General features: G+C 38.1%; 1 protein-coding gene across 32 annotated transcripts in view; it reads left to right on the top strand.

Moving 5' to 3' along the window:
• The first annotated feature begins 477 nt into the window (after positions 1–477).
• SLMAP (sarcolemma associated protein) overlaps positions 478–21745 on the top strand; it is a 145586-nt gene continuing 124318 nt past the window's right edge. For all 32 annotated transcript variants that reach the window (XM_047691343.1, XM_047691354.1, XM_047691268.1 and 29 more), the window contains exon 1: positions 478–682. In XM_047691343.1, coding sequence (XP_047547299.1) covers positions 485–682 — 198 coding nt within the window. In that variant the 5' untranslated portion in view covers positions 478–484. The remainder of the gene's footprint in view (positions 683–21745) is intronic.

Genomic DNA, 21745 nt, shown 5'->3' with positions numbered 1-21745 from the left:
CCGAAAGGACCTTCCTGGCCGCACCGAACCGACCCTTCCTTCATGCTGCAGTGCTGCAACATTTCCGCCACCGAGGAGGGAAAGCGGCCGCGATCCCAAACAAAACACAAGAATTGGTGTGTGACTCATCTGCTTGGATACCTCCAGCCCCCAAACTGTCTTCCAGGAGTTTTCTTAGCCGAAGCTGTCCGATGTTTGAGGCTTTTCTTCCCAGGGAAGAAGATGGACTGAAAGCTGCCAGTTGGGGACTTTTTGCGGTCAGGGCGCTGCTGGGTTTTAAAGGAGGTGATGGGGATTGCGCTGGCTTGTCTTGCTACTCAAGTGAAGAGTTGTTGATGTTCACTGGTTATGCTTGGACAATGCACAGTTTGTTTTAATTTAAAATTTTGGGGGGGATAGGGGCATAGGCTTGTGAAGGGCAGTCCGGATCCGGTGGAACTCCTCTTTGTCCCTTGGTAGGAGAGACACCCCCAGTCTGTCCTCGATGCCGTCAGCCTTGGCCATCTTCACTTGCCGCCCGAACTCGCACCCGTTTCAGGAGCGCCATGTCTACCTGGACGAACCCATTAAAATCGGCCGCTCAGTGGCCCGCTGTCGACCAGCGCAGAATAATGCTACCTTTGATTGCAAAGTGCTGTCAAGGAATCATGCTCTCGTCTGGTTTGATCACAAGACGGGCAAGGTAATGTCACCACGTTATCTAACAATCTTTACTTCTCATTTCCTTTTGCCCTTTTTGCATAATGTATGCAGGATCCCAGCGTTTGCACCCAGAGGAGACTTTGAGCAAGGCCATGGAACCAACTTTTTGGGTATTTGGTTCTACTGGAAGTTTAGTTGAGGTGGTTGAATGGAAAACAGAGACGGTATTGTAATTAAATGCCTCGGGAGGGCGATGGCATCTTGATAATGTGGTCATTCCCAGTGAAATCCCAAGCTCTCATTCATTTCAGAAAACTAGATAGTGAAACTTGGCTTTTTCTTCTAATCTTTTTAGAAAGGTGAATTTGCCGTTCAGTGTTTGAATAAGCAAGCGGCAGTTCCCAAAGCAATGCAGGGAATCTGTGGCCAGTATTACACTGGGGCTCAGGTGTCTCAGGGGTGAAAAGGAGTTAACACAGCTTTTAGCTGAGTTCAGATCATGGTCTTTCTAGTAAGGACAGTTGTTTGTGTAAATTTACGTTTTTGAAATATTTGATAGGGAGTAATTTGCAATTTTCAAAGCCAGTTTCATTAATCATGAACAAATATAGCTTTACATTTTTAGAGTTTTGTTTGCAAGTTGGGTGAACATATATGTATTGCTTTTGAAAATCATTTTTGGTGTTCCTTGCAAGAACTTACTAAAAATACTTAATGCATACTTGTAAAGGTGATATTTAAAAATCAGTGTTAGGAAATTAATGTACTTTCTGAAATTATATCCAGTTCTATCAAATATTGCATTACCTAGATGTGATAGGATGAATTTAATGCTCTCTAAGTGTGATCCTTTTTGCATTTTTATGTTGGCACCCTAATTTACTATACTTGTGGGTGCTTATATTTTAAGAATACAAGAAAAAGTCAAATAAGACCCTTTCAATTTTTAATACTTAATGTGTGTAAAGAATATACTGAAGAATTCATTTTTGTGCTTTTGAGATACTGAATCAGTTCTGACTTAGATTAAGTTATGTAAGACTAATAGAATACCTTGGGCTTCACCTCCTGACTTTTTGCTTCCTCTTCCCGAGTTAAATGATGAAGTCTTTTTTAAAAGAAGAATTTAAGTTTCCAATGGTAGTATTTTGATATGAAAGAAACTTGAGCTTCAAAAAAAAGAAGGCAATACTCTGTTGCTACAGAATTAAGGAATTATTATATAAATCATTTTTCAAAGAAAGGAGGAAAAGATTGTGCTTGCATAATACCTATGCCCTACTCTGTGTGTAGGATGTGAACTGAAAAAGATGTTAATTTTTCTGTATAACACCAGATGTTCATTTACCTATGGAACAGACCCTTTTTCTTTCTCTGTAGAAACTAAAGTTTGGGTGTCTGAAAGACTTCATAGATTACCCATAATCATTTAAAGTGAATATTCATGGAACTCATCTTTTCCAGCTATCAAATTCAAACATCAGTTAACTGCCAGTGCCTTAATTCAACCAGCTTTGACCTTTTTGTCTAAGCTAAGGTCCAGCTTAATCAAATAACAGGTTTGCTTAAAGTACATAATCTGCAAAGGCACCTGCTTTACTTTGGTACACTACTCAAAGGAGACTCAGATTTTTTTTCTTTTACTTATTTAAAAAATAGTGATTACATGAGCAGTGCTTTTCATGGCTATACTAAAACCCCCACAGTAGATTATTTTGAGATGGCTAAGACTAGATCCATAGTGAGTATTGTGTAAATTGAGCAGACATGTTAAAATTGAGTGGAATTTGTAATTAGAAAAACTTATCTTTAAAAGATACACAGCTTATTTCCACCATTTTCACTTTTTTCCTGCTTTAGCTAAAAACAGGATATGAGGCCATTACTTTAGGTATAGATATAATTATTGATTACTGCACAGCCTAATCTAGTTAAAACAAATAACCTGTTAGATTTTGCCATGTGATCAAATTATTTTAGGAATAAAATTGTTTAACATTTAGGTTTGAACAGACAGGGTTTTATTGAGCACCTATTATGTGCCAGATATCCTGAGGTACACAATTTCAAAGAAAATCCACAGTTTGACCAAATATCACTTACTGTTTTCTATGTGTGAAATTTCCAGTTTGAGAAATTTTTTTTTAAGATTTTTATTTATTTATTCAACAGACAGAGATCACAAGTAGGCAGAGAGGCAGGCAGAGAGAGAGGGAGAAGCAGGTTCCCTGCTGAGCAGAGAGCCCGATGCAGGACTTGATCCCAACCCTGGGATCACGACCTGAGCCGAAGGCAGAGGCCCCACCCACTGAGCCACCCAGGTGCCCCCAGTTCGAGGATTTCTGCTATAATTGTCTCATAACAAATAAGTCACTGAGCCTAATATATATTCCCAGCAAATTCCTTTATACAATACCATAATCCCCTCCTTCTATAAGCATCACCTCAGGCAGGTTTTTATTTTTCAAACATCTCATCTCTAAGCCTTAGTTTTCTCTTCTGGGGATAATAGTGGTACCTACTATTGTTTTGAGATTGATATAATCATGTAAATTACTTAGCACCCTGTTTGTGGCCCTTATTAAGGACCTAGTTCTTAGTGAGGAGGGTGTTTGAGGTCGGGGGGAAAAGCAAACCATCTAGGTAGCTCTTTGCAATTTCTGTATGCTGTGGAGTCCTAGGAAGGTAATGAGAATTGTTTTTTCTTTCATGTGATGGCATATGTAGAAGTAATCTTTTAAATTGAACATACAAAGTTGAGAACTTTGTTCAAATTTGCACTTTCCCTGGGAGGTGGAGAATTGGAGTGATATATACCCTTTGGTTGACTTTTGTGATTTTTTCATTCTGCACTAGCCATTATAGGTGACCCATTAAAAGCTGGAAGAGGTAATAAACACTTGAAACTTCCTTATTATCCAAGTAATACATATTCATTGTAGAAAATCTGCAAAACATAGGCACATGGAGTCTAGGTGACACTTTTTAATGCTAAGTTTATGGAATGCCTTATGGGTACTGAAAACCTGCAGGTTGGAGGGTGACAGGTTTGCCATAAAGTGGAATTTAATAAACTTTCCCAAATCATCTACTCAGGAGTGTAGCAGTCTGTTATTGCCCTGCTTGGGTGCTGACCCTGTGTATCATCCTTCACTTCTCTTGGAAGTCAAGATCTTCAAATGAGATGGCATATAATAGAATGGTTATTAATCCTTCTTTTGACCAAGTTACCACTGAACAAGCAAATCTACCCATATGGTGGTTACATAGAAGGGGTAGTGAGTGGACTGCCTCCTTCTGATTTGGATGGTCCCTCTTGATTTGAGTCTCTGTGGACAGGTGATAGTCTAATGGTTGATACAGTAGTCTATTTGCACTCTTACTGTAGTTTACTTAGTAATAAGTGATAGTAGTATTCTACTTCCAGTTTCACTTTTTCTTACTTAAATTCAATGCATATTTTTGAGCACCTGTGCTATCATGATCTGTTTTAGTGGAGGGCACAGTGGTGAGAGGGAAGAAAACAAGAACTGGTTAGAAATTGTTATTCTTTCTAGAAGATTATATTTTGGATACAGAGGGTGACTATACACCTTAGTAACAGTTGATTGAGAAGGGTGCCTGGGTGGCTCAGTCTGTTAAGTGTCTGCCTTCTGTGATCCCAGGGTCCTGAGGTTAGAGCCCTGTTGCAGGCTCCCTGCTCAGTGGGGAGTCTGCTTCTCTCTCTCCACCTGCCTCTTCCCCAGCTCATGCTCTCTCTCACTCTCGAAATAAAATAAAAAAAAAAAACACCAAAATACACAAGTGATTGAGATAAGATAGTATTAAGTAAGTTTAAACGGCAAGGATGATGGTGTTTGAATTAGACTTTACAATAGGGGTGGATAGGTACATCTTAAGAAAAGCTGTCTTTTTTGCGTGGTTTTTGTGTGTTTTGGGTGGACGAAAGTAGAATAAAACAGACAAAAGCAGGTAATTTTGAATGAGTTTGACATCTTCCAGTCACTGATGAAATTGATTTTGTTGGATTGGAGAAGTTTTTTGGAGAGTAGCTATGTGTGAACATCCATTCTGTGTGACATTTTTATGTTTGTTTCTCTTTTATAAGTAGTTGTCAGACCATGGAAGAGAGGGTGTCTGCCTTATTTGTCTGTTTCTGAGTAGCTAAAGCTGAGGAGATAGTTGTGGAGTGCCTTGATTAACAAACTAAGGGCATCAACCCATGTACTGTGGAAGGCCAGGGAAAGTTCTCTGCAGGGCACTGACATAACAGAACCACCAATTAAAAGTGATATGACAACAATAGGTAAGGAGGCCTGGAGCAAGGACAAATGGGAACAGCTTAATTAATACTTGTGCGCTAACTAGGTACCATACCCAGTTCTAAATGCTTTACATGTTAATTAATCCTTAAATAACTATTTAAGATAACTGCTTATTTTTCCCACATTAACCCATAAGGAAATTAAGGCACAGAGAGATTAGATTAACTTGCCCAAATTCACATAGCTAATAAATGGTAGAGTTGGGATTTGAATGTTGGTATTCTGACTTTTGACTCTAGAGTCTAGAACCGAAGCTCTTAACTACTCTGCTACTGCAAGGCTTTGTAACAGTTTAGATCTGATATCGTTTTGTCAGGGCATTGACCATATTCACAGTAGAAATAAAAATGATTAAATGCTAGAAGGTGAAAATTACAAGTATATTAACTTGCTAATTAGGACTTCAGCAAAAAAAGAGGTTCTGTAAGTACTGGAGATTTTAGGGATGATTCTTGGATAGGATACAATTTAAGCTAGACCTTAGGACTTTTAAAATAAGGAGATGTAACTAGAGTTAGTCAGGGGAAGGAGTTTTGGTGGGAAGAATTCCTGAAGTAAAGGCATGAAAGCAGGAATGATATGTCACATTGCAAGGAAGTCATTGCAAAGGAAGAATCTTCAGAATTTGTCAATCAAGATAGTTTCTTTTTTCTTCTTCTCCATATCTAAACATGACAACAAAGATCCTGGCCTCAGCTTTTGGGAGAATAACAGATCATTGATTTTATTTGTGTATTGTTTCACCAATTTTTTTGTTGTTGTTGATAGAAGTAAAAATGTCATTAAGAGGTGTTGGTTTTTATGACAAAGTAATATAATTGACAAATGTTATGTTTGAGGTACATTGATATAAACATGTTCAGAAGGCCAGATTGTATATCCAAAGCACAGATTCATTTCATATTTTTCACAATAGTGGAAAATAAATAAAGTATTTTTCCTATTCAAGTTAAAAATGTAGGTGTATATACTTAAAACTTTTTTTTCCCGCTTAGATATTTGATTTTTCTCCTTAGGTTGAATTTACTCTTTGCCTTCTTAGGCTTCGATTTGGTTTTCTCAAGTGGTATTTATGTTAGAGCTTAATATCTATTCTCTGCGGTAAATAGGAAGGGGAGTGTCTGTCATTTAGACTTTTAAGTGAAAAGACTGTGAGATTGGTTCTTAATGTATGTCACTTACTTGAATCAAGAAAAATGATGGCATTTGTTAGCTATGGAAATATTCTAAGGCGTCTTCTGTGCAAACTTCTCTCGTTGCCACTATAAGTACATGAACAGTTTACCTGTCTGCCCAGAAATCGTGGTTGTTTCCCCATTAATTTTTTTTTTTTAAGATTTTATTTATTTATTTGACAGAGAGAGAGCACAAGTAGGCAGACAGGCAGGCAGAGAGAGAGAGGAGAAAGCAGGCTCCCCGCCAAGCAGAGAGGCTGATGCGGGACTCGATCCCAGGACCCTGAGATCATGACCCGAGCTGAAGGCAGAGGCTTAACCCACTGAGCCACCCAGGCGCCCCCCCCCCCATTAATTTTTAACACGATGTACAAACCCCTTCAAAATCTGTGTCTTATTTCCCTTTTTTCCAGCTCCATCTTCTATTACTCTTTTTTTTCCTTTGCCCCAAACTATGCAGTAGCTGTGTGACAGTGCTCTCTGTTCCTAGAACAAGTGCCTTTTTTGCTGTTTCATCTTCCAGAATGACCTTTCCCCTTCATCCCTTGAGGCCCAGTTTCAATGCGAAGCCTTCCCTAACTCCCACTAACGAAAGAATTAATAGCTTCTTCCTTTATACTCCCATAGAACTTTGTATATAATTTCATTATGGGACACAGACAACAAAATAACTATAATGCAAATGTGCTTGCCCTGCCAGATGTGAGCTCTTGAGAACAAGAGGATAGGCACTACATAAATGTTTGAATGAGTGAAATGTGAACAATAGAGCTGTCTGTACTTCTACAAACCCTGATTAGGGTCAAAGGGCAGAAAGTCATTTGAGTTAATCTTTAATTTGAGATCATGGACTCAATTACCAATAGGTAGTCTTTGTAAAAATCATTACTTATTGAGAATTTGCAAACTGTCGTGCACAGTTTGCTAAGCATTTTGGGACTCTAGAAAATCTTGTGTTTGGTGACATTAATTTTGAGCTATTACATATATATCCATTCTCATGCAAAATAATACTTTTAAGGGTTTTACAGTCAGAATACTTTCTTATTTCACTTGTTCTGTATAACACTCTTAGGAGGTACTAAAGCAGCTACAGGCTGGATGCCTTTTATTCAAAAGGAGTTGGATGTTTAGAGGTTATTTGTACAGGGTCATCTATTAGTAACAGTGGGAGTTGGGACCAAAATCTAGATTTTTTTCCCCCTTGAAATGAAAGCCACTGTTAGACTTTTATTCTAAGCTATCTTAGTATGGACTGAACAGTTACTGTAATGAAAATCTGTCTTTTGCTCTTTTGAAAGATAATCTAAGCTATTATTTTCTGGATGCATAACTAAAATGCTTGTCATATGACAGACTTCCAAATTCTGTAAGAACCTGAGTTAATTATTTCTCTGAGTCAACTAGCATTTTTAAAAACATACCTCTAATACTTCCAGCAATAAATATATTTTTCCTTAGGCTTGCATTCAGGCAACTGATTCAGATTTCGGTATTTATGCAAATGAATGAAACAGCCTTAGAAAAACTAGCCTCCCATGTAAATTTTTTATCCTTCAAAGAGAATACCTGTGAGGCGCCTGGGCGGCTCCTTTGGTTAAGCCTCCAGCTCTTGGTTTCCGCTCAGGTCATGATCTCCAGGTGGTGAGATTGAGCCTCGAGTCCTGCATTGGATTCTAAGCTTGGTGTGGAGTCCTCATGTCCCTCTCCTCTGCTCCTCCTCCTGTGTGCTCCCTCTCTCTCTCTCTCAAATGGATGAATAAATAAAATCTGTTTTAAAAAAATAAAGAGAATAGCAGATAGGTGTAATTAAAAAAGTTTAAAAAGTTTTTGTAGGGGGTGCCTGGGTGGCTCAGTGGGTTAAAGCCTCTGCCTTCGGCTCAGGTCATGATCTCAGGGTCCTGGGATGGGGCCCCGCATCGGGCTCTCTGCTCAGCGGGGAGCCTGCTTCCTCCTCTCTCTCTCTGCCTGCCTCTCTGCCTACTTGTGATCTCTGTCTGTCAAATAAATAAATAAAATCTTTAAAAAAAAAAAAGTTTTTGTAGGCACTTGAAAACGTGGAAGTTTTTGGTGATTAATACTATACCTTTGTCAAATACAGTTTGGGTTAGATTTGAATTTAAAGATGTAAGAAATGTTTCCTTATTTATTTGTATTAAGGATATGTCAGTACTTCTAGGTTTATAGTTTTATCTGCATTTATAACTGCTGACTTGCTCTAGATGTGAGCCAAGGAGAAATGAATTTCCAATATGGACCTTTAAGCTGTTATTTTTTACTTACACAAATAGTAGGAATACATTCTCAAAAATATAAGCAATAAGGGATTATATAGAGAATATATATGTTCTCCTGAACATAGTTACCTCTCTTTCTCTTCCCCTATTCCAGAAGTACCTGTTGTTATTAATTTGGTAAGTAATTTTCAAAAATTTTTCTGTGGGTTTCCTTACTTGGGTGTGTAGATCAAGAAACATAGTGTTTTGTTGTTACTTTTTTTTGTAAGTGATTGGATCATAATTTAAAATGAACTTTTTAGCTGATGATACCAAGTGAATTGTGGTAAGCTTCTCTGAAATATGTCAATATTTGAGTTCTGACCAGTATTCAGACTGCTATAAAATTATCTCGTTTAATCATCACAACAAACTTTTGAAGTAGTAGTAGAAGTAGAAGTAGATATTGTCCTGTAGGTAAGAAGACTTACCTGTAGGTAAGAAGACTGAGGTTCAGAGAGGTGAAGGAATTTCAGCATAACAAAGATGGTGGTGGAGTCAGGATTCAAATTCCAGTCATCTAATTGCAGAATGCACACTTTTGACCACTCTGTTTTTTGCTACCTAAGCATTCTTAGTCATTATTAATCTAATCATTAACCTGTTACTGAAAAGTGTATCAGAAGAAAAAATGCATTGAAATAAAAACCTTGTATCTATTAACTCTAAGATATTTTAGAGTTTTAATGGAAGATTAGTTCCTGAAACAGTATTTATTAGTCACTTAACATTTTACAAGTAGAATAAAAACAGCTCTTCACATGAAAAGATATCGGAGGATCACTATTCAGATACTATATGAAAAAGAGGTTTTCTTTCATCTGATAATTTCTGAGTTTAGTATATTTGGAGGTTCTGTTTTTTTTTTTTTAAAGGTTTTATTTATTTATTTGACAGAGAGAGAGAGAGTGATCACAAGTAGGCAGAGAGGCAGGCAGAGAGAGAGGGGGAAGCAGGCTCCCTGCTTAGCAGAGATCCCAATGTAGGGCTTGATCCCAGGACCCTGAGATCATGACCTGAGCTGAAGGCAGAGGCTTAACCCACTGAGCCACCCAGGTGCCCCGGAGGTTCTATTTTAAATAGAATGTAGATATATGTATGTATGACCCCCCCATATGTAAATCTAATGTAGAAAAATGACTATATTTTGCTTTTTTAATTGTTTATTGAAATACTAAATTTAATACTATTAGATACTAGTTATAAAGTTCCTTACATTTCAAAAATTCAGGGATAGAAAATAAGATCATGCTTATATGTTACCAGTATAGCCATGGTAGTTATGCTTGTAGAAAGACAAAGTTTGTAGTTCTGAATTGTTTCAGTTTGCTTGGTGAAAAGGAATGTTACAGAGTTATTATATAACCTAGCAATTCTACTCCTAGATATATACCCAAGAGAAATGAAAGCACATGTCCGTATAAAAACCTAGATGTTTTAATGTTTGTGGTAGCATTATTTATAATAATTTTTAAAAAAGTGGAAAGAACCCAAATTTATCATCAACTGATGAGTGGATAAATAAATTGTGGTTTGCCTTATAATGGAGTATTTTTCAGCAATAAAAAGGAATTAAGTACTTATATATACAACATGGATGAACCTTGGCAGCACTATGCTGAGTGAAAGAAGCCACATGTTGTATAATTCTGTTTGTATGAAATGTGTAGGATAAGCATATCCATAGAGAATAAGTAGATTAGTGGTTTCCAGGGTTTGGGAGTAACAGGGAGTATGATGGTTAATTTTATATGACAATTTGGCTAGGCTATAGTAGCCAGTTTTTGGTCAAATGCCAGTTTAGATGTTGCTCTGAAGGAATTTTTACATGCGATTAACATTGGAGTGCTCGAGTGCCTCAGTCAGTTAAGCAGGTGCCTTCATCTCAGGTCATGATCTCAGGATCCTTGGATCAAGCCCCTGGGCTGGCTCCCTGCTCAGTGGGGAGTCTGCTTCTCCCTCTCCCTCTGCACATCCCCCCTACCCCCGCTTGTGCTCTCTCTACCTCTCTCTCTCTCTCTCTCAAATAAATAAATAAAGTAAAACGTGATTAACATTTAAATCAGTAGACATTGAATAAAGCAGATTACCCTTCAGAATGTGGGTGGGCCTCATTCTGTTAGTTGAAGCCCTTAAGAGAAAAAACTGAGGTTCCTCTGAAGGAATTCTATCTTTATAGAACCATCATACTCAAGACTGCAAGAGTACCTCTAAACTGTGTCTCTAGCCTGCTGTTCTGCCCTGCAGATTTCAGACCTGATAGTCTACACAGTCATGTGAACCAATTCCTTAAAATAAATCTCTCTTTGTATATATACACATATCCTATTGGTCCTGCTTCTCTGAAGAACTTGACTAATATAAGGAGTGACTGGGGGGCGCCTGGGTGGCTCAGTGGGTTAAAGCCTCTGCCTTCAGCTCAGGTCATGATCCCAGGGTCCTGGGATCGAGCCCCACATCGGGCTCTCTGCTAGGCAGGGAGCCTGCTTCCCTTCCTCTCTCTGCCTCTCTCTGCCTACTTGTGATCTCTCTCTCTGTGTCAGATAAATAAATAAAATCTTAAAAAAAAAAAAAAAGGAGTCACTAAATAGGTATCGTTTCTTTTTGAGGTGATGAAAATGATATAAAATTGATTGTGATGGTTGTACCAGTCTGAAATGTACACTTTAAATCAGTGAATTGTATGGCATGTCAATTATATCTTAAAAAAGCTTTTCTAAAAAAAAGAATGTTAGATGGAGTAATAGCTTAGTGAAAGCAGATTAGGGTGTAGGAAGTAGAAGAGTGCAGAACAACTGTTCAAATGTGGGTGAGATTAGCAGAGCCACTTTTGAAGTACCATGTATCTTAATATTTGTCACTACTTCCTTAGTGTATCTTATTTGTTAGATGTTTGTTCTAAAAACTTTAGTAGATGGAGAGTGTGTTCCTAATATTGAAATGTTTGTTAACAGGCACAATTTTGATATTACTGAGAAGCTGTAGTGCCAAGGTCTTAATGTGGGAGTTGGGAAATTATGGAAAGATACAGTTGAAAAGCCCCAATCTGAACCTGGGGAGTTTAAGATAATAATTTTATTCAGGAGTGAATCTTTTATTTTTTAATTGGAGTATAGTTGACACACAATGTTACAATAGTTTCCGGTGTACAACATAGCAATTGTACCGTTTTATGCATCATGTTATGCTCACCACAAGTGTAGCTACCATCTGTCACCATGCAGTGCTATTGTAGTGCTGTTGACTATGTTCCCTTTGGTGTGTCTTTTAGCCACATGACTTCTTGATTCCGTAACCAGAAGCCTGTATCTCCCACTGCTCTTCACCCATTTCGTCCATCCCTCCACATTCCTCCTCTCTGGCAGCATCAGTTTATTCTCTGTATTTATGGGTCTCTTTCTGCTTTTTGTTTGTTAATTCATTTGTTTTTTAGATTCCACAGGTAAGTGGAATCATAGAGTATTTGTCTTTTTCTATCTGGCTTATTTCACTTAGCGTAATACCCTCTAGACCTATCCATGTTGTCACAGATGGCAAAAACTCGTTCTTTTTTTTTTTGTGGCTGAGTAATATCCCTGTGTGTGTGCGTGCATGGGTATATATGTACACATGCACACACACACACGGATATATATACACACATGCATATATGCACTACATCTTCTTTATCCATTCATCTGTCAGAGGACACTTGGGTTGCTTCTGTATCTTGGCTATTATAAATAATGCTGTAATAAACATGGGGGGTATCACCAGTGACTCTTTTGGGTATGTAGGCACATAGAGGGTAGTAAAATATTATTAGAACGAATCATGTTGTCTTGACTAGAAAAATGTGTTCACTTAAAAGTTGAACTTAAGGCTGATAGTGGGCGAAGTAGACTTCACCAGACCGCAGATCTACAGCGTGCACCCCCACGGCTCTTACAGCCGTCTGCCCTTCGCAGCCCTGGGTTCCGGCCAGAACACTGCCCTGGCGGTACTGGAGGATTGGTTCCAGGCGAACATGAAGGCCCAGCCAGTACCGCTTTGCCCCTGGGACCACAGCTGTCCTGTCCTGGACAGTGAAGCCACTGACCCTGGAACTGCTTGAGGAAACTGTGCAGGCCATGGAGGTAGAATGAAGTAGGATGATGCTTAGGGCTTGGAACAAAGAGAATAAACCCAGGAAATACAAAAACAAACAAACAAAAAAAGTTGAACTTAAACTTGGACCATTATGCATTCCTACTCTTTAACAAGTGTCTGAGTGTCATATGCTTGCATTGTGGTATAATGCCTAATAGGTAGTACTGAAAAATAGAATTATAACACAAATAAGTCCGACAATAGAAGTATCTGTGAATCACTGTTTCGAAGTAGCTAAGGGAATGAAGTATTCCTTCCCCCAGGATTGGGGACAGAAAATGTGGAAGGAAGGAAAAGGGCTTCACAGAGAAAGTTGTTTTTAAAAAAATGCTGCTGTTTGAAGAGTCATTAGGGTTTGTGGAAGGAAGGAAAAGGGCTTCACAGAGAAAGTTGTTTTTAAAAAAATGCTGCTGTTTGAAGAGTCATTAGGGTTTTACTAGCTGCATTTAAAAAAAGACCAGGGCATTCTAGGAGTGCCAGCCTGGCTTATTTTGTGGAACGTTAGTCTTGGGGTTGTAAGTTAGAGCCACATGTTGGAGGCAGATTACTTAAAAATAAAATCTTAAAAAACAGGGGGGTAGGGGTCGGTGTGCAGGACATTCCAGCCCAAGGGAACAGTATGTATTTGAGGCAGAAAAGCCTTAAAGAGAATGGTGTATTCTGGGAAATGCAAACCCAAAGTTGATGGAGTTGGGGAGGGGAAAATAGAACTATCAAATCTTTGAGGTAGTTGAGTACTGTTAGCAAGAGGGGTTGGGGAGGCACTGTGGCTAACTAAAGGTTAAAGATTCCGGAGCTGACTACCTGAGTTGGAATTGTGGCTCCACTGGTGGCCAGATTTGCGACCTTGGGAGTCTCTGTGCTTCACTTTCCCCCATCTGTGAAAATAGGCTAATAGTGGGATTCACCTTATAGAACTGTTGTAGAGATTGAATGAGGATTCATGTAAAGCAGTTATCAGAATGCCTGGCACAGAATGAGTACTCAATAACTTGTCACTGTTGTAATTTTTCTTTATTTTCTTTGGTGTGTTTGCACAATAAAAGTGTATGCCTTTTTTTCCCGTAAGTGGGCTTTTTCATTGTTAAGAAGTTTTCTCCTTTAAATGTCTGTCTTTAGAATCTCCTGAAGTTTTTAACTAAATTATTTAAAACCTTGGAACTCTTTTTAAGGTGTTAAAGAAATAGTGTGATATAATTAAAAAAGATATTCGTTCTTTATCCCAGATTCTTGCTATACTGCTCCTAACACTCTTGCAATCTCCAGAATGATGAATGTCTTTTGTATGCTGATAAGATGACTGGTGGTTGGGGGATCCTAGTAGCTTCAGGATGGAGCTGGTCACTAGAAAGACCATGTGATTAGAGTATTAGAACTTTCAGCCCCACTTAACAAGCTCCAGGAAAGAGGGTGTGGGCTGCAGACTGAGCTCTGTAAAAGCTCTTAACCACTGAAATTCAGGGACCTTTGGGTTGGGAGAGGGCATGGAAGCGCCTTCCACCAGACCTTGCCCTGTGCATCTCTTCCATTTGGCTGTTCTGGCTATGTATCCTTCATAATAAGCCAATAATAGTAAGTAAAGCACTTCTCTGAGTTCCTCGAGTCATTTTAGTGAGTTTTAGTGAGGCATGAATTAGGAATCCTCTGAATTTATAGCTAGTTGGTTGGAAGTATCAGTGACAACTTGGGGTTTTTGACTGGCATCTCAAGTGGATACAATCTTGTTGGCCTTAACTTGTGTAATCTGACATTAATTCCAGGTCGATAGTGTAAGAATGGAATTGTAGGACATCCAACTTGTATTGGAGAGTTGGAGAAGTGGTGTTGGAAGATACCGTGCATTTTGTGTCAGAATTGTTGTGCATAAAAGTAGTTCAAATAGGGGTGCCTGGGTGGCTCAGCTGGTTAAGCCTCTGCCTTTGGCTCAGGTCAGAATCCTGGGGTCCTGGGATTGCACCTGATGTGGGAAAAAAAATTCCTGCTCAGCAGGGAACCTGCTTTTCCCTTTCCCTCTCCCTCTGCCACTCCCCCTGCTTGTGCTCTCTTGCTGTCTTTCTCTGTCAAATAAATAAAATATTTTTTAAAAAAATAGTCTTATAATTAATATCCATTATCCAGTACTACCACGTTTGTAGAGTTTCCCTGTTAAAAACAATAAAAATTTAAAAAAAATACAATAAAAATCAGTAGCATACTTGGTTTGCCTTACTTGAAGATTTGAAGTGGAAGCTGAGTTAAGTAATATGATGAGAATCTAGTCAGTCATCAGGGAATATGTAAAAGAGTGCATGTCCTGTATTAGGCAACTTGGGACATAATGAAGGTATTAAGATGTTACTTCAGTTTTCAAAGAGTTTAGAGTTTAGTTGGGAAGCCAAAACTGACTTCCATAAACAATTTGGGAACAATTAAGTTCTAAATGGAATTAAAAGCTCTGTGTGATTAAGGTAGAGAAGGCTTGTTTAGAAAGGGGGACTTGGGGACACCTGGGTGGCTCAGTCGGTTAAGCATCTGCCCTTGCCTTAGGTCATGATCCCAGGGTCCTGGGATCAAGCCCCAAATCAGGATCTCTCCTAAGCAGGGAGTCGTCTTCTCCCTGTGCCTTCTCCTCCCTGCTCATGCTCTCTGTCTCTCAACTCTCTGTAAGATAAATGAATAAAATCTTTAAAAAAAAAAAAAAAAAAAGAAAAGGAAGGGGGACGTGAACTAGATCTTAAAGATTTAAGGTAGAAAATAACAGATGTCCTGGGTGCATAAAGGTCTACATAAAAAGGCATAAGCTCAGAAAGATAGGAGACAGGTGGTATGGTTGTTTTTTTTTAACATTTTATTTTATTTATTTATTTGTCAGAGAGAGAGAGAGAGAGCAAGAGAGCACATAAGCAGGAGGAGCGGCAGGCAGAGGGAGAAGCAAGCTCTCAGTTGAGCAAGGAGCCTGATGAGGTACTTGATCCCAGAGGTGTCCCAAGAGAGTTGAATGTTAAGGAGCTTTACTACTGGATTGACCAGATAGTTTAAATGAAATGATAGAGGTGAACCTGAGGTTCTATTTCAGGAAGGCTGTGGAGGTACAAAGGTTGGTTGGGCAATAGGACAAAAAAATTGAAGCATAAACCTTGGGGCTAAGAATCTTGGATTTGTAACTTTGGAAAAAGCCATATTGTTCCTTAATCCATCCATATAACCCTAATAACTAAACTGATATGTTTTACAGTGGATTATAAAATGCTCATGTGCTTTAATATGCTGACTTCATAATAGGGTGATTAGAAAGTGATGAAAATTGGATTCATGGATGTAGTGAGTAGGCAAGATTTAAAGGTTCCAAGGTATGGGTTTTATTTTCCAGATTGTTTCTCTCTTAGCACATGAAAAGATTGTGCTGTGGGCATCATTTTAAGGCGTATTTCTTTTGTCAGTCACTTTAAATTCTGGAATAAATTCATTTAAATACCATTTCTGATATTGCCGGAAGTATAGATTTAATATTTTGAATGAACAGTGAAGGAAGTTAAAAAGAAAAAATAAGGCGTATGAATATCTAAGTCAGAGGCAGGTGTTAAGTCATAGACCCTATATCAGAATTTCAGTAGAAATGTGTTTTAAAGCATGAAACTTATGTGGAACTACTAGTCTCGCCACTTTAAAGAGTTAATTAATTAATTAATTAATTAATTTGGGAGAGGGTGTTAGTGGGGAGAGGGGCAGAGGGGAAGGGAGATGGAAAGAATCTCAAGCAGACTCTGTGCTGAGCTTGGAGCCCAGTATGGGGCTCCATCTCACAATCCTGAGATCATGACCTGAGCCAAAACAAGAGTCACATGTTTAACCTACTGAGCCACCAGGTGCCCCTTGCATTTTAAATTGATACCATAATCTGAGTTTTTGGTTCATAATTGCCAGTTGTGTGGAGGCAGTTTTCAGATAAGCATCAGACAAGTTTATTGGGACTGTACTTGGTTTTAATAATTCTTCCCTCCCACTTCCCTCACCAGTGACCTGATTTGAGAATTGTATCAAAATTTTATCCTTGTTTTAGCTGCAACTATTTTGAAAGCTGATATAACAGTAGGTAAACTGTTCATGTGTGAAAAAGCGATTAAAAAGCACTTTCAAATATATTAAGTGTTTGTGTTATAAAAATTAGTAAATATTCCTTCCTACTTTTATTAATTTTTATTATTACTGCCTTGTCATTATAACAGTATGGAGGCTTAGGTATGCTAGTAAATTATAAATTTTGAGAATTGTTTTCTGAAATGAGCATTTTGTTATAGGCCTGCTGATTAACTGTTACATTCTATGCTTCATATATAAAGTAATTCTGATATTTAAATCCTGCTTCCAAAATATTATTCCCCTGAAACAAAATATTTGTAGTGTTGGTAGCTGAATGTTGGAGCTAGAGAAAAACTCTTCCAAGTTTTTAAGTTGAGTTACTTTTAAAAAAAGACTTGCTAGAAGAGGGTCATCTTTCTTTTTTCTGGAATCAATGTCATAGCTCCAGTTTTATGACTATATAATACTCCGATAGTAGCCAGTTAATTCTATTGTCCAACTCATTTAAACTGCCAGCTGTCTTTTGCTTTTGAATTTTAAGTTTTCTGGTTGTGTGCAGAGTTGAGCTGGTTAAATCTGATTTATGCAAGACCCTAAGCACTGTAATGTTTATGTATGTTTTACATTGTTACTTATATTCTCCATTTTCTATTGCTGTCACATGCAAGCTTGCATTAATTCAGACTTTGTGGTTTTTATCTGTTGGCTATTTAATTTTTTTATTTTATTAATGATTTTTAAAAAATACTTTATATTTAAGTAATCTATGCCCAACATAGGGCTTGAACTCACAGCCCCAAGACCAAGAGTTGCATGCTCCACTGACTGAGCCAGACAGGAGCCGCTCTGTTGACTATTTTACTTTATTTTTACTTTTTTAAGGTTTTATTTATGTATTTGAGAGAGAGAGGGTAAGTGAGAAAGAGACAAGATGGGATGGCAGGGAGAGCAAGAGGAGCAGACTCCTGGCTGGGCAGGGAATCCAATGGGATTATGACCTGAGCCAAAGGCAGCCGCTTAACTGACTGAGCCACTCAGGCACCCCTAAAATACAGATGTGTTTTGGATAAATTCTAGCTTTTCTTGTTATACTAAGTCAGAATTATTAAGTGAAGATTTATGCTTTTCTTCATGTAATTTTACTGATTGCCACAATTCTCACCGATTTATCCCTTTTCTTAATATTTTGAAAATTGATCATGTTTATCACAAAACATAGTCCTTCACTATATATTATTATGGTTTAGCTCTTTAATTATTATTATTATTTAGTAAGCATATTGTCTCCTTGAAGATAAGTTTAACAGCCTGTGCTGCCTTGTAGCCCTACAATATAGGTGCAGTGCCTAATATTTAGGAGATAGTTAAAAAACTTACTGACAACACAATGCCTTTCTCCAAAGGAATTATAGAAGTAATAACTTAAGAAATTTGTCTTTTTTTTTTTTTTTAAGCTTCTTAGAGTATGGAATCTCCTTATGACCTTGGGGTAAGGAAGGAAGGACATAAAGAATTCACAAAAAGTGCACATTGGAGTAAAAGATTGGTAAATTCAAATATGTTAAAATTATTTTTTTTCATTAAAATGAAAAAAGTGAAGAAGAAAAACAACTAGAGGAAGATACTTGTAAAACATACAACTTGTGAAGGATTAGTGTCTAGAATATAGAAAGGATTTGTTCAAATTAATAAAAAATACAACCCAAGGGGGAAAATTGGCTAAAAGATGCAAAAAAGAATTTCACAGAAGGAGGAGGAAGAATGGCCAATAACCTAATACCAGATGTTCAACATAACTGGGAAACTGTAAACTTACACTTTCAGTAGCGTTTATGCTCATTTAAAAAATTGAATAGAGGCACCTGGGTGGCTCATTCAGTAAAGTAAACTGACTCTCAGTTTTGGCTCAGGTCATGATCTCAGGGTTGTGAGACAGAGCCCCAAGTCGGGCTCTGTGTGCTGGGCATAGGGCCTGCTTAAGATTCTCTCTCTCCCTTTGCCCCTGCACACCCCCTGCTCACGTGGGCTCTCTCTCTCTCAAAAAAAAAAAAAAAAAGTTGAATAATATTGAGTGCCTGCCTGGCGCAGTCAGTAGGGCAAGAGACTCTTGATCTCACAGTCTTGAGTTGGAGCTCTGTGCTGTGTGTAGAGATAAGCGAAAAAAATAAACATTAAAAAGTTGGTTAATATCAAGTATAGATGATACAGTAGAGCAATAGGAACTCACATGCTTTTTTTTTTTTTTTTTTCTTAAATGAGTTACAGGGACGCCTGGGTGGCTTAGTTGGTTAAGCAGCTGCCTTTGGCTCAGGTCATGATCCCAGCGTCCTGGGATCGAGTCCTGCATCGGGCTCCTTGCTCGGCAGGGAGCCTGCTTTTCCCTCTGCCTCTGCCTGCCATTCTGTCTGCCTGCGCTCGCTCTCTCTCCCTCTCTCTCTGACAAATAAATAAAATCTTTTAAAAAAAAATAAAAAAAAATAAAATGAGTTACAGTGATTGATTTTTGAATATTAAACCAACTTTACATTCCTGGGATAAACTCCACTTGATTACACTGTATTTTTTTTTTTAAAGATTTTATTTATTTATTTGACAGAGAGATCACAAGTAGGCAGAACAGCAGGCCAAGAGAGAGGGGGAAGCAGGCTCCCTGCTGAGCAGAGAGCCCGATTCGGGGCTCGATCCCAGGACCCTGAGATCATGACCTGAGCTGAAGGCAGAGGCTTAACCCACTGAGCCACCCAGGCGCCCCATGAAGGATTAAGTTTTAAATACTTGGTAGAATTCACTAATGAAGCCACTTAGGTCTGTTTGCATTTTATTTATTTTTGTGTGGAAAGTTTTAAACTATCAGTTCAGTTTCTTTGATAGCTACAGGACTTTTCAAGGTACTTATTTCTTCTAGAGTTAAGTTTACTAGTTTGTATCTTTCAAGGAATTTGCTTGTTTCATCTAAGTTTTTGGGTTTATTGGCATAACATTATTCATAACATTACCTTATTTTTTAAAATAGATTTTTTAAAAAGATTTTTTATTTGAGAAAGAGAGAGAGAAAACATGAGCAGGGGGAAGGGGAGAGGGAGAGGGGGAGAGGGAATCCCTAAATACACTCCGCATTGAGCACAGAGCCTGGTGTGGGGCTTGATCCTGGGACCCTGACATATGACCTGGACTGAAGGCAGATACTTAACTGATTGAGGTATCCAGGCACCCCTATTATGTGCTTCTTTCTGCCTGTTTCGGGTTTAATTTCCTCTTCTGTTTTCTTTCTTTCTTTCTTTCTCTCTCTTTTTTTAAGATTTTATTTATTATTGGAAGCTTAGATCATTGATTTAAGACCTCTCTTCTCCTTCTTCTTCTTTTTTTTCTAAGATTTTATTTATTTATTTAAGTACTCTTTGCACCAAACATGGGGCTTGAATCCACAACCTCAAGATCAGAGGTCACATGCTCCATCAACTAAGCCAGCTGGGAACCCCAAGACCTCTCTCTTTTTTTTTTTTTTAAGATTTTGTTTATTTATTTGACAGGCAGAGATCACAGAGAAGCAGGGAGAGAGAGAGGAGGAAGCAGGCTCCCTGCTGAGCAGAGAGCCCGATGTGGGGCTCGATCCCAGGACCCTGGGATCATGACCTGAGCTGAAGGCAGAGGCTTTAACCCACTGAGCCACCCAGGTGCCCCAAACCCTCTCTTTTTTAATGAAAGCATGTAATGCTCTAATATAACCATTTTGATAAACAAGTTGACATTGTTAATATGCTAAACTGTGTATACCTAAGGACATAGCAGTTCTTCACCTAAGTGTATACTCTAGAAAAACATTTTTATATCTGCATTAGGAGACATGTTCAAGCAGTTTTTAGTAGTACTTTCCATAATGCCAAAAAACTGCAAGTAATCTAAATGTCCCTCAACAGGAATATATAAATAAATACTTCTGTTAATTTATACCATGGAATACAGTACAGGAATGAACATGAATAAACAACAGCTGTGAGTATCAATGCAGATGAATCTCCCAAATGTTGAATGAAAAAAGCAAGTTGCAAAGGAGTACTTCAATTATGATGCCAGTTAATATAAAACTTAGAAATCATGATACTTATTCATATATGTGTGTTACTTCATGCATAGTAATAGAATAATAAAGTATTTCTCTGAGAGGGAAGCAGAGAGTGAATACAAAAATAGTTAAATTTTACATAATATATGCTGGAAAGTGTTTTGAATATTTTACAAATATATATTTATTTAATTCTCATAATTGAATGAATACCTGCTATGAAGCAGGCAGTATTATTATTCTCATTTATGAATAAAGGAGCTTATAAATGAGTGAAGAAAATCTTAACTACTCTAGATCACTCTGCTAGTAAGAGGTAAATCTTGTAATCAAACTGAGGCAGTCTGGCTCCAAAGTCTGTACTCTTAACCATTAAGCCATACTACTTGCCCTTATGATGGGGGTAGGGGTCTTCCCAGACTGGCTGCTGGGTACTTAGAAGCTTATTTTAATACTCTTTAGTTCTTATTTCTGTGTTTCAGTTTATTATTTTTTTTTAAGATTTTCTGTATTTATTTGACAGAGAGAGACAGTGAGAGAGGGAACACAAGCAGGGAAAGTGGGAGAGGGAGAAGCAGGCTTCCTGTGGAGCTGGGAGCCCGATGTGGGGCTGATGGGGCTCGATCCCAGGATGCTAGGATCATGACCTGAGCCGAAGGCAGACGCTTAATGACTGAGCCACCCAGGCGCCCCCCTGTTTATTTTTGTGTGTATGATACTTCATTAAAATTTTAAAAGAAAAATAACAGGTCAAACAAACTGAAAATGAATGTAAGAACATAATCCCCTAAACTATATCCCAAATGGAAGTTTAGGTAGTCAGGTATTATTAATTTTTTCCAGCATATGTCCTAGATACTAATAGATCTTAAAATATTAAAAAATCAGATAGATGATGTGTTATTAATGTTTTGTATCTCGACATGGGTGGTAGTTTTACCTGTGTGTTCACTCAGTGGTGATTCACAAAGCTATACACCTTTGATTAGTTCACTACTTTGTGGGCTTTCCATGCTTCAATAAACTCTTTATAATAAAACGTGTCAGTTAAGATTTTTTAAATTCCAGAGATTTCCT

This window comes from Lutra lutra, chromosome 1, assembly GCF_902655055.1.
Source record: "Lutra lutra chromosome 1, mLutLut1.2, whole genome shotgun sequence".
Lineage (NCBI taxonomy): Eukaryota > Metazoa > Chordata > Mammalia > Carnivora > Mustelidae > Lutra > Lutra lutra.
The sequence above is the reverse complement of the archived record's forward strand: the minus strand, read 5'-3'. Positions and strand labels throughout refer to the sequence as shown.